The sequence below is a fragment of the Atractosteus spatula genome, chromosome 11 (genome assembly GCF_055471065.1).
Source record: "Atractosteus spatula isolate fAtrSpa1 chromosome 11, fAtrSpa1.hap1, whole genome shotgun sequence".
Lineage (NCBI taxonomy): Eukaryota > Metazoa > Chordata > Actinopteri > Semionotiformes > Lepisosteidae > Atractosteus > Atractosteus spatula.
Genome location: NC_142716.1, coordinates 39,274,899 through 39,289,473, shown reverse-complemented (window position 1 = coordinate 39,289,473; position 14,575 = coordinate 39,274,899). Strand labels below are relative to the sequence as shown.

The 14,575-nt window shown below is 35.7% G+C and overlaps 1 protein-coding gene across 1 annotated transcript; it reads right to left on the bottom strand.

Moving 5' to 3' along the window:
- Positions 1-1,569: 1,569 nt before the first annotated feature.
- On the bottom strand, positions 1,570-12,770 carry LOC148824029 (ficolin-2-like). Its single transcript, XM_088927340.1, has 9 exons — positions 12,737-12,770; positions 9,771-9,889; positions 7,354-7,485; positions 6,861-6,905; positions 6,474-6,506; positions 6,070-6,197; positions 4,495-4,624; positions 3,728-3,862; positions 1,570-2,418 (listed from the first exon to the last, which is right to left on the bottom strand). Exons 2-9 carry the CDS (start codon positions 9,844-9,846, stop codon positions 2,168-2,170), a joined length of 930 nt encoding a protein of 309 aa, XP_088783466.1. The 5' UTR covers positions 9,847-9,889; positions 12,737-12,770; the 3' UTR covers positions 1,570-2,167.
- Between the last annotated feature and the right edge of the window lie 1,805 nt (positions 12,771-14,575).

The window sequence follows — 14,575 nt, the reverse complement described above, 5'->3', positions numbered from 1 at the left end:
CTTCACATATCCAGTGATGAAGTGCCCACATGGATGACAAATAGTCTCCAACTCCAAGAGAAAAACACATCTGGGCCTGAACACCAGATGGAAGTCATGTATCATAAATCCACTCACAGGGCCAGAGTGAACTTCCAGTGAGGGCTATCGTAGTTAGGGAATTGTCACTAGACTTAGTGATGTAACAACTAATTATCACCCTTGACAGCACAACTTGATAGAACCTTTAAAACAGTTTCCAATCCTCTTTGAAATCCTGGTAGTAACAAAAATAAAATCACATGACTGTGATCACTACTAACTGACCTGTAACAGGAACAAACTTAGCTGAAAGTAACTACCTGGGTGGAAGATTGTTCATAATCCACAATTCCACCCAAATTTTCTTTTGTGGCAAGTGTAATTTTGTGATGAGTTCCTAACTGTAATTTTGTCATATCAACAACATAATGCAAGACACCACTTTTGTTGACACCACTGAATATTTATTTATTAATTTCCAAGTTTCTTCCCAACTAAGTCTTGACTTGTGGCCATGTTTCCAAGCCTTAAAGATGAGGTGTATGTTCAGAAGGTGTCTTCAGTACAATGCTAAGCAAAATCCTTATCTCTTCTTTTCTGATTCTCCCTGCAAAACTTTTAAAAGCCTCCTCAGAACAGTCTAGACAAGCCTTTGGATCTGTTTTTGATTAGTAAATATTAAATGTTAATTTTATAACAATATTGAATTAACCTATTATTCTAAATACTTTTCTGTCTGATAATAAATTCTGGAAAATAATTGAAATCCTTGTTTTCTAATAACATTTTTTGAGCATACGAATGTTGATATAATTGTATGAGTGTATGACTATTTATGAGGCTAGCCCCAACAAGTATTATAGATAGTATATAGTATTATTGCTATTGTATTTGCAATCCATGAGTCATTGAAAAGCTATTTGTATAACAACAGTCATTCATATATATTCTCTCTTGTATTGTTCTATTATTATATCATGAAAATGATATATTGTATTTGTCATTTTCGCTTTCTCTGGAGAGATACGGAGTGAGTCAGCATTACCATGACAGTGGGCTATGCTTCTACCCACCTGTCAGTCAATGTTGTTTGCTATGGATATTTAATCATACAGGAGACATGTATCACCTGAAAGCAATTTATGACCATGCTTGCCTCAGGTGGTTCAGGTTATTGAAGGCTCATGCTGACTATATTCTGGTGGAGTGTTTTGCTCAGTCCCTCTTTAAAGGATTTGTTCTCTTGCTCCTGTGTTCCCCACCTTGTGATTCATGGATTCCAACCCTGTTCCATTTTCTACTATGGTTCTGGTATGAGTGTGTGCGTGTTAGCATCTGTATGAGTCCTTCAATGGACTGTAATCCTATCGAGGATGTATCATAGTATGTGCCCATTGCTTGCCTAAGTTGTGGATAAAGCAGTTAGAAAATGGATGGGTGAATAGTGGACAGTTTATGAATAACCACTAATGTGAATGTGAAACACAGCTAATACAAAACATTTTATTAAAATTGTCATACTATTGTAGAAAAGAAATTCTTAGTCAGTTTGCTGAGAAAGGCGCAGTAAGTTTATTATGTATGCATACAGGAATTGTTCAGCCAAGGGAACAACAGGCAAGTCAGAGTACCAGCTGGAACATTTCCCATTTATATAAGCAAGCAGTTACAAAAACAAGCACAAAAAGGAATAGTGAACAAATTTGTGGAGTAAATCATATATGTGTAGCTCAATACAGGGATTTTTATAATCCAATAGTAAAATGATTTAGCACATTACCCTTCTTGAGGTACATACTGTATCCGTGAAGGTTTACTTACCAAAGCATTTTATTCCCAGTTTTAATTTTCTAATGACTGATGTCTAATGACACTCCTAATAGGTAAAACTTACATTAAAGCTATATTTCTACAAAATATACTGTAGTATAACCGTATTGTGTTTGTGTGGATGAATTACAGAGTTGAGGTCTGAGCACTGATGGTTGTTCCGAATTCAAAGAGTTTCAGGTATAGCAGTCAGGAACAAATATATAGAGAAATATGTCTTCAAGTTTCTGAAACAAAATATTATTAAACATATTTTCTTGTGACAATCATTGAGAAGAATCAGAAATTTCCCCCTGTGCTGCTTCCTTGTACAAACTTACTGAGGTCTTATTTTCATATCACTGTACTTATAGGAATAATTGTATCCTTTTCCACTGTGCCAGTTAATTCCATTGGCAAAACTGTCATGATGTCCCTTCAGATAAAGACCATTAAGGTTGGAATCATGGCACACATTATACCACCAGGCTCCTGAATATGCAGTGGCACAGTTACCACCACCATAACTATCATTGTCTTTCTCTTTGGTAGAAAAGGCTTGGTTGTTGTGGCTTGTCAAGGAATCTCCTGTGGGGAGAACGTGAAGACATTTTTAGAAAAATTGCACAGTCTGGAGCCATCAGATGTTTCTTCTTTTTAGCTGGTTATATTTTTGCAACAAATGCAGCACTGCTTAATGTGAGCTTCACACATCTTACATATAACAGCATAATATTTAAAAACATCACATTCATTAACTGAACCTAGCAATATGTTTGCCATATGAGATCTTATGAAATTATATAATAGTACTGGTAGAATAACGTTCTTGTAGTTTTATTAATGGTCTGCTATTACTTTCATTTTTCTACATTTACTTTATATGTATTTAAGACTAAATGGTCTATTTATTGAAAGAAAAACCCGCTAAAAGTTATTAATTTTGACACAATATTTCCGTCACTGGGAAAAATATCTGGGGTTTACGTGATTCCAGAAACTGCCATTTCTGCCTGACAGTTTTTTTCATGTTAAGCATCATATTTTGTGGTCAATTTTCAAGTGTGAAATGTGTAAATGTGGAATTTGCACTTATTTTTCTATTTGATTATTATTCAGTTTGCACATTTGAATTAGAGAAACGTATCCCATGCAACAGGCTAACTTGTTATTTTAGCAAATTGAACACTGTAATGAGCAATTCATTTAACCTTTCCTGCCTTTCCTGTATGTTTTAAAGTATTGTAGCAGCTACTGTATTTTCTATTTTACTGTTATAGTCATGTTTTCCACCAAGAGTTAACATGTACATTTGCAGTTTTGTTTTTGAATATGCAAAAGACAATGATGACCTGTATGCTGAATTAAAACATTCTTTTTTTCCTAAACTGATTGGGAGTTTAGCAACATTCATGATGCCTAATGAAATTGCAGGTTTAGAAACCAACATTTCTCATCTCATTATCAATTAGCAAAATAAAACACCAACTTTCTCAAGCCATTTTTTGTCATTTTAATTCTCCTACACTAAATCCCTTTACAACCACAAAACATTTACAAAAGTTTATATATTACATTTATTACTAAACAAACAGATGATAATGTGAAACATGATTAACATAACATTTGGAAAAATGACAGTATATAACTGTGCTAGAAACAACTTTTGAACCAGGTCATTATATAAGGGATTTCAAAATGAAAAGTGAAAGGATTTCAAGTGAAAAGAAAAACTGAAGGTTAAGTGTAGAGGCTTTCAATGTCAGTTATGTGTAAAGGAAGCAACGCAAAATCATAATATTACCAAGACATATTTCAAATGAATAATTAATAAGTTTTTATTCTTGAATTACCTCTTAGGAAGTCAGGTGGTGAACAAATCAAAGTGAGAACTTACCTGCAGTACCACCCATGAAACTTCCCAGAAGGAGCTTGTACTTGTCTGATTCTCCCAGAATTTTGAAGGACTGGTATTTGGCAAAAGTAGCAACATCATCGAAATCCTTCAAATCTATCCTTAATTGGAAATTCCCTTTAATGCAAAACAAAAAATCAGAAAATTAATTATGTGTTTTACTTCTACAAAAATTCAGTGGATGGGCATATGTTATTGTTATCTTTTGCACAACTTAAAAAAAATGTTGTCCTCATAATTGGTATCTTTTTTTTAGAGAGAGAGGATTTGAATTCATTGACATGGATGGAACTACCATTGGCCTACTCTACAATAGTTTGACTGTGCACTCTATTAAATTCATGATTCTTTTGAGACTGTGTCAATGACATCTACTATGTCTCACTGTTCAGAGGTGTTCAGCGGGGCTGTAAATTTGTGGACTCAACTAAATGTCAACACTACTCCCATTGATACTCAGGTGTCATGACTTTTAATCCTATGTAGATGATATTCTCCTGTTTCTGATATTTCTTGTTCAGTTACTACTAAAGTTACAAAATAACATTAGTAGACTTAATATGAATTGAATTCATTATTCATTTCAATCTTTATGTCTTTGAATCCTACTGTATGGATCTCTTTCTTCCACTATTCCTATTCAGTGTCAGAGCTTAGTTTTTACTAAGATAGAAGATACATATTCACATCAGTGATTAAAAATTACAATGAACATCAGACACCAAACACCACTGAAGTATAAGACTCACCTGAGGCCGTCAGAGCATTAATATTGTCGTTCCCCAGCCAGAACTCTGTTTGCTGGTTACCAAACCCTCTCTTGTAGGCATTCCAGTCTCGGTAGAAATCTACAGATCCGTCCATTCGCCTCTGGATCACCTACCACCACAATACCATGGTTATAAAGGAAATATTAGCGTAGTTCTCTTTAAAGATTGTTAGAATTATGCACACAAATGGGAGTTTTCTTATTATCCTTTACCCTAACAATAGTGTAAGTAATATTAGAAACAAAGCAGAAGTGGGAGCATTTGGTAAAGATGAAAAAAAAAAGATTTTAATGGAGTGAGTGGATTCTATGATAAGTGCCTGACAGTGAAAACATGATTATATTTTGGCTTGGATTATATTATAAATAAGGCAGCAAAGTCAAAACAATAGTATTAGATAAGAGAATTTTATAAGAAATATAAGAATAAGTGTGGAAGTAAATTAAATGTACAAATCCATGCACCCATTGTCTTAATACTTCTTCTAATTTGGTATTAGGAGGCCACTGGAGCCTATCCCAGCAAGCAACAGGCACAAAGCAGGGTACACCCTGGACATGATGCTAACACATACTCACACCTAAAGACATGTTTTTCCAGAAGCCAATGAACCTTTAGTATGTCTTTTGGCTGTGGGAGGATACTGTAGCACACAAGGGAAACAGGAGAAACACTTGAACACAGAGAAACATACAAACTCTGTGCAGATTGCACTCCAGGTCCAGAATTGAACCCAGGGCTCCAGTGCTGCAAAGCAGCAATGCTAACCACTGTGCCACTACACCACTTAAATTCACAAATACAAATGTTTAAGAAAAATGAAGTCAATGAGAAATAGTCCATAAAATAAATTTGAATCAAATTTATTTTGACTGGACACTGGTTTTTCATAGCTTCACACAGTATACTGTAGCAGTAGGTTAAAGGACAACAATCACATTTCCTAAAAATATGATTTTATACATCTGGTTGTATGCCAGCTTGGTTATGTAGTGTGTAGTGCAGCTGTCACACTTCAGTCATGGGTTTAATTCTGGAGCAAGGCACTGTCTTTGTGGAGTTTGCATGCTCTCCTTGTGGCTGCATGGCTATTGATTTTCTTTAGTTCTAAGTCTTTTTGGAGAACTAAATTTCCTGTTATTTTCCAGTTATTTTAATATTTATATTTTAATACATATTGTTCCCCTAAAGTACAGTATATGTGTTTATTAAGTCTTATATTTCCTTATAATAATATCTTAATACATATATTAAAAACCTATTAGGCTTTTGTGTTATTAAAACCAAAAATTTAAATATTTCTGTTCAGATACATAATTGTGACAACATTCCATTACTTTCAGTGAGGAAAACTGATACATAGCAAGGGCATGAAATTATATCATAATGTGTATGAGATTTGTTGACTTGTATGTTTTGAAAGTAGTAATTTATCTTCAAAAATTACTTTATTTGTGAACACACAATATATTACTTAGTGAATGAATCTGCCCAGAAATGAGGTGCTACGCATTCAAATGTTCTAACTCTTAGAAGTGAGATGAGTTCACTCACAAGCCAGCCGCCCCCGTCGGTGTCCATGTCACAGAACACCCTGATGTCTTTGTCTCCCTGTGTCCTCACTGTGTACCAGCCGCTGATGTAGTTCCCCTGGTCCAGCAGCTCCTTACAGTTCTGAGCCCCTGGAAGAACGATGACATCATGCTGGCAGCAATTCTTTCCACACCAATCTCAGCAATGCAACTAAATTTCTTGAGATTTTTCTATAACCTAAGACACAAAATGATGCTTTTCTGTTATTAATATGCATAATAATTTTGGTTCACTGTGGTCATTTTATTTTGGTTTCCCATCCATCATTAGTTGTACTGTAAATTAACAGAAATAATATATATTGATATATTTTGTTCATGGTTATTCTCTTAATTATGTGGGTAAAATTCACATTTTTTACTCACCTTTGTCACCTTGGACCACGGGACCTCCTTTGTCTCATACAGAGATACAAGAAGTACATTAAGTCTAACACATTCATTGTTGTGATGCTTGAGGCTCTGAGTCTGACTTAGTGGATTCATCCTCAGTAAACCTTTATACAATACATGCAAGCAGCACCACTACACAGCAGTTCAGGTGGAGAGGTGACAAAATGGCCTCAATGGTTAAAAGTTATGGGGGATATTTAGGGAAGACAAACTGTACTGTAAAACTGTAACCAGAAATTATATTTGCAGTATACAACGCATCTTCTTGTCACAATATCCATGGTTGGGGTGGGGATCCATCACTCATCTTGGGCTCCTACTGTATATAATATCATAAATAATAGAAAAGCATTTACTTACCTTTGGGTCCCATGTTGCCAGGCTCGCCTTGTGGTCCTTTAGGACCTACAACATAGAAGTACAGTTAAAATGGAAGATCCAACTTCTTCATGGACAGCTAAGACCAGCATGGAGGTGATTAGATTAACTGTACGCATATACTTCTGAGACCGTGTACCTTTTCATACTAACAGCAGAGAATCTGTACATTTGTAATGTTATTTTAATGTCTTGGGCACATGGCAAAAATGGCTATAAGACCTTAAAAGATATTTGACTATTGCTAACAAAGTCCAATGGTCTGTACTGCAGTCCTCTATTGAAGACCTCAATTCATTCATTAGGTATGAAAAGGCTTTGTGAAGACAGACTTAAAGAAATTTGAATTAAGCATTTGGTATCCTCTTTAATAATGTCAAAAACAGCAGATTTGTGTCAATCTGGGTAAATTGTGGTGATCACAGTAAAGCAACTTGTGATTACGGAAGAAGAATCCAGAATAGTCTGGATCTACCTGGAGGGCCTTGTGGTCCCTGCAAGCCTGGAGATCCAGGAGCACCTGCTGTTCCTGGGCTTCCAGGGATTCCTGGGCACCCCTGAAGCAGGGTCAGTCTCTCATTGTCATTCAGGCCAATAATCTTCACATCTGAAACACAGAAGATAACAAGTTAGCCTTGAAAGGATGAAATAAACAAATGTAGTCAAAGGATTTTTTCGTGTGGATGTATTGTAGCTATGAGCTAACATATTTCATTGATTTTAAAGTGTTATACAGCATGAATTTTGACTAAAATTTTACTTTATATGTATTTTAGAGAGCTAAGTATGTGGAAAAAGTGGGAAGAGGTTTCTGCATCTGTTGGAGTTTAATTTGTTACAGATCTGATGTTCCCTGAGTAGCTAATGGAGTGACATCAGATGTTGTTCATCCTAGAAGAGGGCCTCACTGTCACTCAACCTAGAAGAATGACTCAGCAAAAGAATAGTATGAAGATGAAAGAGCCCACTGTTATTTTTGTCTGATCAATGAAATTAGTTGGACACTTTGTCTTTTAATCTGAGCATATTCTGAGCAAAGCTATAGCATGGAATGAACTAAATTCACCTTTTGTCTAACATGGGGACCCCAAGAAGACAAACTGTGTACAGACTGGTTATAAAGACCAAAGTCAGCAAGACACTACTTAGGGAGAGCTGCCTGGGCCCAAACGCAAGCTGCTGGGCAACACTGGAAAGCTCTTTCTCTCTCTTCTGTCTGCACTAGGACATTACTCATTACTCATCAATTTCCCCACGGGATTAATAAAGTATTATCTATCTATCTACTGTATGTACGAGCATAGCTTTATGCTCTGCAGAGGTACAGTAAGTACAAATGTCATGTGGTGCACTCTTTCAGCTCTAGAACTCACTCCCTGCCACTCTTACAATTTTTAGCTGTTAACTCTTTTACAATTTTTAGCTATAGACTAAAGTCTTATCTTTTTATTCATGCTTTTAATCAGTGTTTGCCTTATTTACTTTTTTTCTTTTTGTTCAATATTACATTGATATCGTTTCTCTTTTGTTTCTCCTTTTTGTTTGTAAATCCTGTAAAATGCCCCCCCAAACAATGCTGGTGTACATGAGCACTGAAATAAATCCTTTTTTATTTTATTTTGCTATATTTTATATTTTTCTTCACTTCGGTGAGCAAACAATCATACTCTCCCAGCTCAGATACTATTGGTTTGTCCTTAAATAAGATGCTTAACCCTGATTCTTTTAATACACATGGCATTTCTGGGGAGCTACCTTTGAAGAAAGGGGTCTTGAATTCCATGTTGGCTTAAGATCACTTGATATGTGAAGGCACATAGTTGGAACCTTCTCTATGACAAGTGGAGCTGTAGTGTCACAAAGTAATTAAATAAAAGATGGACCGGATGCTGAAATAACATGGACGCTGAGGATAAGATTAGAGCTTAGAACATTAGAGCTTAGAAAGAAAAGAAAAGAATTGTGATCTACAGTACAATCACATGAGCTATGCAGTGCCAGAACTAGTGGAGATACTGTGCGCTCCACTGTAGAGTAGTAGTAGAGGAGTTTATTGCCATATGTACATGTACATTGGAATTCTTGCGCTGATTTCTTGGGACATATACAATACATCGGACAAGAGAACACCACACAATGTAGACGGTACATTACAAACATAATAAATAATCACAACAGAGCAATAAATATGTAGTACTGGGAAAAAAAGCATGATAGACCATGTTTTTTTCCATGTACTGTAAAAAGTGCATAGTGCAAACGTGCATTGAGTCTGAGGCATTGTACTGTAGTTAGCTGTTAAGGATGCGTACTGCAGTAGGTGTTTAAATTCACATAGCAATACAAACCTTGCAGGACCAGAATCCTGCTAGAGTCAAAGGTACTTTTCAATCGGAATTAACGCCAAAAAGCAAGTGACTGACTTATTTAGGTATTTTTTCAGGTCTGTCCATAATTTGAAAGCTGACATAATGCTTTGAATGCTCAGGCTCTCATTTATCTTCTGGAAAGACTCTGGCCAATGTTTTAGCAAATGTGTGATATCTCTTTTTATGTGGTCTTGGTCTACACTGGAAGTACTCTGAAATGCATTTCAGACTGCAGCTCTCCAAGATAAAAAGGATGTTTATTACATTGACTGCCTTTCTAGATATTATCTGCATATCAGCAAACTTTAAGTTAATTACAATAAGCAAAACACTCTATATTTTTTGTTCCACCTACTGTATATCATAGTAATGAGAGGTCATTATTGGTGTTAACTGAATGAGGCCCTCAATACATTAAACGACAAAAAAGCTCATAAGAAAAGCACTGCTGTCATTTCATTACTACAGGGAAAAATCTTCACAGAACTGTGAGCTTTCTAAAAAATGTATCAATCACACTTACCGGGACAGGTGTTTTTTTCATAAGCCACGACAGTCTGACACAGGAAAAGAGTGATGGCTGTTCTAAGAACCATCATTCTGCTGGTCTTATTCTGTTTGCTCTAGGTTGATGAATACCTACTGCACGAGTGAAGGAAGTGAAGTCACACCAAAACTCATTAGGATAATATTCCCTAATTTGCAATTCAGTGTCATTATAATTTACAATTTTCAATGTTCTTTAAATTCCAATAAAACCTTTTGACTGTTTGTTCTCATACACGAGGTGCTGTCCCCCACCCAGATTGTGTTCAGCCAAAGGGCATTTACACAAAAAGAGTGACAAACCTGAATAAATATTTACACTAATAACAGCACAAGGAAATTAGTGGCATTGGAGTTTCCAGCACTGCTGGAGAAGATTGGGAGAAGATACTGGTTTGGTATGATAAAAAAATAAAATATCTGCTGTATATTGCATTATATGGCATACTCATGTGTTTTTACAGTCCACGAGAAAATAGACTTTAGATGTAATAAACTGTAATGTGATGTGGCTCCTCTCTTTCTGCTCTGCACATGCTGCGAGTGCAGTTTGCCACACTCGCTACAATGGCCGCAAAACTGGAGCTGCAGATGGATGTCAGACAGATTCAAAAATGTCTCCAAATTTAACTTTTAATGACACAAACTGGCAAAAACACTTCACAAATGAATGCTGTGGGAGTCACTGATTGTGTTGTTTGTTGGTGGCAGACATGTCATAGACCACCCTATTTTATCAGCTTTGTTAGTCTCCAAACGTGTGCAGTGATGCGAAAAAGAAAGTACAGTACACCCTTTTAAGAATCTATGGTTTTACATACAGTATAGTTACAAATGGGGGATTATGAAAATGGTGAAAATCACGAATTGACCGAGCAGTTAGTCAATAAGTAAAATAATTATTCATAACCCCCAATTTTTAAGTGATTTCTCGAGAATATACCTGAGCAATTGGTATAATTAGAGAAAAACTATTAAGGTACAGTAGAATGACCCCGCTGATTTGCTAAGGATTCGAGTGGAAAAGGCATTGTTAGGTGAGCATCTCAGTACTGCGAAGCTTAGTAATGTCAGAGCACTAAATAAATGGGGAAAAGCCTTAAATAGTCTGCTCAATTACATGATTGAGATTGGGAAGGTCAACCTGATTGAAAAACTAGTGTCCAGGGCATAACATATATTATTCTATTTGTAGGGATTTTTATACTTTATAAAAGTATAAAGACCAAATATTTAACATATATATTTTAAGTATTCATAATATTCTCAGAAACACTTTACTGATATGGTTTTTGTGTACATAAAAACAGTTTGATAATAATTTGTATTTCAGTGAACTGTGTTAGTACTCGGAAAAAAATAATTATTCAACAACAGAGAAAGTCATATGAATCAAAAGATACATAGCTGAGCACATTGTTATTTGATGTTAAACAAAGTTGGTAAAATACTGGGAAATTCACCAGATGTCTTAGCTTATTTAGATCCTGTTTCTTACAAAGAATCAATATTTTCTCAGTATTTTCTTAGTATACAGCACAGTACATGTAAATTCTCTTTTCGTGAGTGCTCCATTAATTCCTCCCAACACTGCCAACATAAATTGCAAATGTTTGTACAGTAAGTATTAAAAAGATTGGTTATACTGTATTCTTTCAAGATTAGAATGGCCTTAAATTTAATAAGCACCTAGAGAGAAATTAACAAATTAATAGTATGATACAACCTGCATGGTCCATAAACTGTAAGTTAAATAAATCTGTTACATTAGTAGGCCTTTATTCACTTCACTTTCCCCAGACAAAGTCATCTCCACGCTGGTTGGAAACAGAATGTTTTTTGAAGTACACTAGTTCAGCCCAATCTCTGTGTGAAAAAACTGTGTAAATGGTGCAGAAGTTACAGATTAAACTTTGAACTTGTCTTTAGAAAGTCAATCACACATACATCAGGCATCTGAATTTAAGAGTGTTCTGAATCTGTCTTGTTTCCTTTGTAAACAGACAATACAAGTATTGCATTTATAATATCTCTGGAGTTTGAAAAATTCACATATAACCTGAGGAGAACCAAGCAGAACCCATATTGCCATTTTAGAAATATTCATCACTACTATTTAGTTGAGACTGAATAAGATCCTTTACTTTTCTATTTAATATAAATTTAATACAGGCTTTGGAAATCCAGCACCTTAGTGATTAAATATAGAACACCTCTTTGCACAGGAGAGGAGGCATCAACAATCCGAAAATACTGATTTGTATTACTGTACATACAGTACATACTTACTGAAGGTTGTTACTTTGGTCTAATTTTCATATTGCTGTACTTAGAGAAATAGTTGAATCTTTTATAGGGTAACAGTTGATTTAATTGGAAAAACTGTCATGATGTCCCTTCAGGTACGGACTTTTAATGTTGGCCATACAACAGTTGTTATACAGTACCACCAGGTAACTGCATACAGGGTGGGACAGTTAACAGCAATATAAGCATCACTTATGAATTACAAAACATTTCAAAGACATTATACATTAAATACTGTAGAAGTTGTTTTACAAACAAAATGAAAACAAACGTGATATTGCAAAACTGTTAAAATTTAGGAAGACAACTGCATACCACTGCACACAGTTTGTTAAAGAATTTGTTAAGGAACCAAATTATTTGTTAAGGAATTTCACAGTAAGACCTTAGTTACCTTATAAGGAAAAGAAAAACCTTTCAGGTGATGCTGTAGCCATTTAATGTAGTTACATGTAAAGAAAGTTATGCAAATCATTACTGTTTATTTCCAAGATATATTTCAAGTATTAAAGTAAACAAAGATAGTTAGTTTACTTTATATTCTGTAATATAATTAAATATTTGAATTGATCATGAAAGACATGAATTACAGTACATCCTAGGAGGTCAGTGTATGAATAAAACATGTGAATTTACCTGCAGTATTGCCCACGAAGTTTACCAGAAGGTGACTGCTATTCTCCCAGAATTTTAAAGAAGTCATATTTTGTCTACATCCTTAATTAGAAGTTCCCTTTAATACAAGACAGACAAAACAAAACTTCAGAAAATGAATGAAATTACTTCTACAAAATTTCAATGGGTAAGCATAGACTATTTCTCACATGCCTTTTCACAATATTTTGTCTATAAATGTGATTTGTGCCATTATTCAGGAATATTTTTTTATTAGTTCAGGTGGGTAGCTGCGTCAGCATGCGTAGGCTGCAAAGGAACAAGTAATAGGTTTATTCCATGCTGAAAAAAAGAAGAAAGAAAACACAACGTTTCTTCCGTGCAGTGGTTCTCAGGTGTGAGAGAGACAAGGCCGTAGGCAAAAGAAATGTACTGTAGTGGGAGAACAAAGGCTGGGAGAGAGGAGGAGTGAGAGGCGGGAGCAGGGGACAGAAAGAGAGGCCAATCAAGAGGTGTGAAGTCAGAATGGGTGTAGAGAGGTGTGAAATGAAACTTCCAATGAATGGAGAAAATTTAAAAGAACAGTAGTCTGTCGTTAAGAGAAGGGAGAATGTGTGATCCTAGCTGCAGAATGATTTTGGTTTCGGTAGTCTTTCTGATGTATGAGTTCAGGAAACCATCTTTGAGAACACAGACAGAGAGATTAGTGTGATCATGGCCGTCAGAGGTGAAATGAGAAACAATGGGCTTGGAGAGATCTTTAATCTTCACAGCCCTGACGTGTTCTCTGAAGCAGTCTCCGAGTCTCCTTCCTGTTTCTCCAATGTAGATGGCTGGGCATTTACTGCAAGAGATACAGTAAATAAGGTTGTACCTCCAGCAAGAATTTTTAATGGAACAGATTTCCTGTTATTTTTCTATTAACTTACCATTTATATTGTGATACATTTTGTTCCAATAAGGTAGATTTGTTCATGTTGTTAAACTAAAAATCTAAATCCTTATGTCCAAACAGATAATCAGGACAATATTCCATCTGTTTCAGAGTACAAAATGTTAACCTATTAACATTATCATCCCAAAGTGGGTGTGAGATTCATTGGTGTGTGAGAGCATTGTGACATCTTTCACCACATAAATTTAAATAACCTTTGTATATGTGCATAAACTTTTTTATTATAATGAACAAACAATATATTGTAAAATTGATATATCTGTCTAGAAATGTTCTAACTCTTAGAATTAAGATGAGCTCACTCACAAGCCAGCCGCCCCATCCTTCTCCATGTCACAGAACACCTGGAGGGCTTTGCCTCCCTCTGTACTCACTGTGTACCAACTGTTCATATAGTTCCCCTTACAGTTACTACCCCCTGGAAGAACAATAACATCGAACTAGTAGTAGCAACAAAGACCCTATTTCAGAAAATATAATAATTTCCCCACCAAACACAACAATGCAACTGAATTTCTTGGGTCACTTCTCTAATATAAGATGTAATAATCTGCTGTTTAAGGTGGACTGAAGCGACAGATCTGTGAACCCTTGTGTAGGGGGGAAGTCAGCTGGCTAGGGAAACAGGTAGCATTGAACATGTACGGTGGTGAAGCCACACACAGATAAGCATGGTGCAGGCAGGCAAGAGAAACAGGCAACGCAGTTCAGAATCAAGGTCAGAACCAAAGTTAAGTTCATAAACTTGTAGACTGTACAAAGCACAAGGAGAATTCAAGAGACAGAGTAAGGGTGAAGCACAGGGCTGGCGGCAGGGCTGTGAAATTTCGGTTGAAACGGAGCCATTGCAACTACCCATGCAACTACTAGTGCTAGTGCTGGTAGAAGATAACGTCGAGCAAACT

What these genes read in the sequence shown, in the direction of transcription:
- LOC148824029 (XM_088927340.1), bottom strand. Translation starts at nt 9,846, where the DNA reads ATGATGGTTCTTAGAACAGCCATCACTCTTTTCCTGTGTCAGACTGTC. An exon ending in CCGACGGGGGCGGCTGGCTT is followed by an intron (nt 4,625 to 6,069) that starts GTGAGTGAACTC and finishes TTGTGGTGGTAG; the next exon opens with GTGATCCAGAGGCGAATGGA. An exon ending in TAATGCTCTGACGGCCTCAG is followed by an intron (nt 3,863 to 4,494) that starts GTGAGTCTTATA and finishes TTTGCATTAAAG; the next exon opens with GGAATTTCCAATTAAGGATA.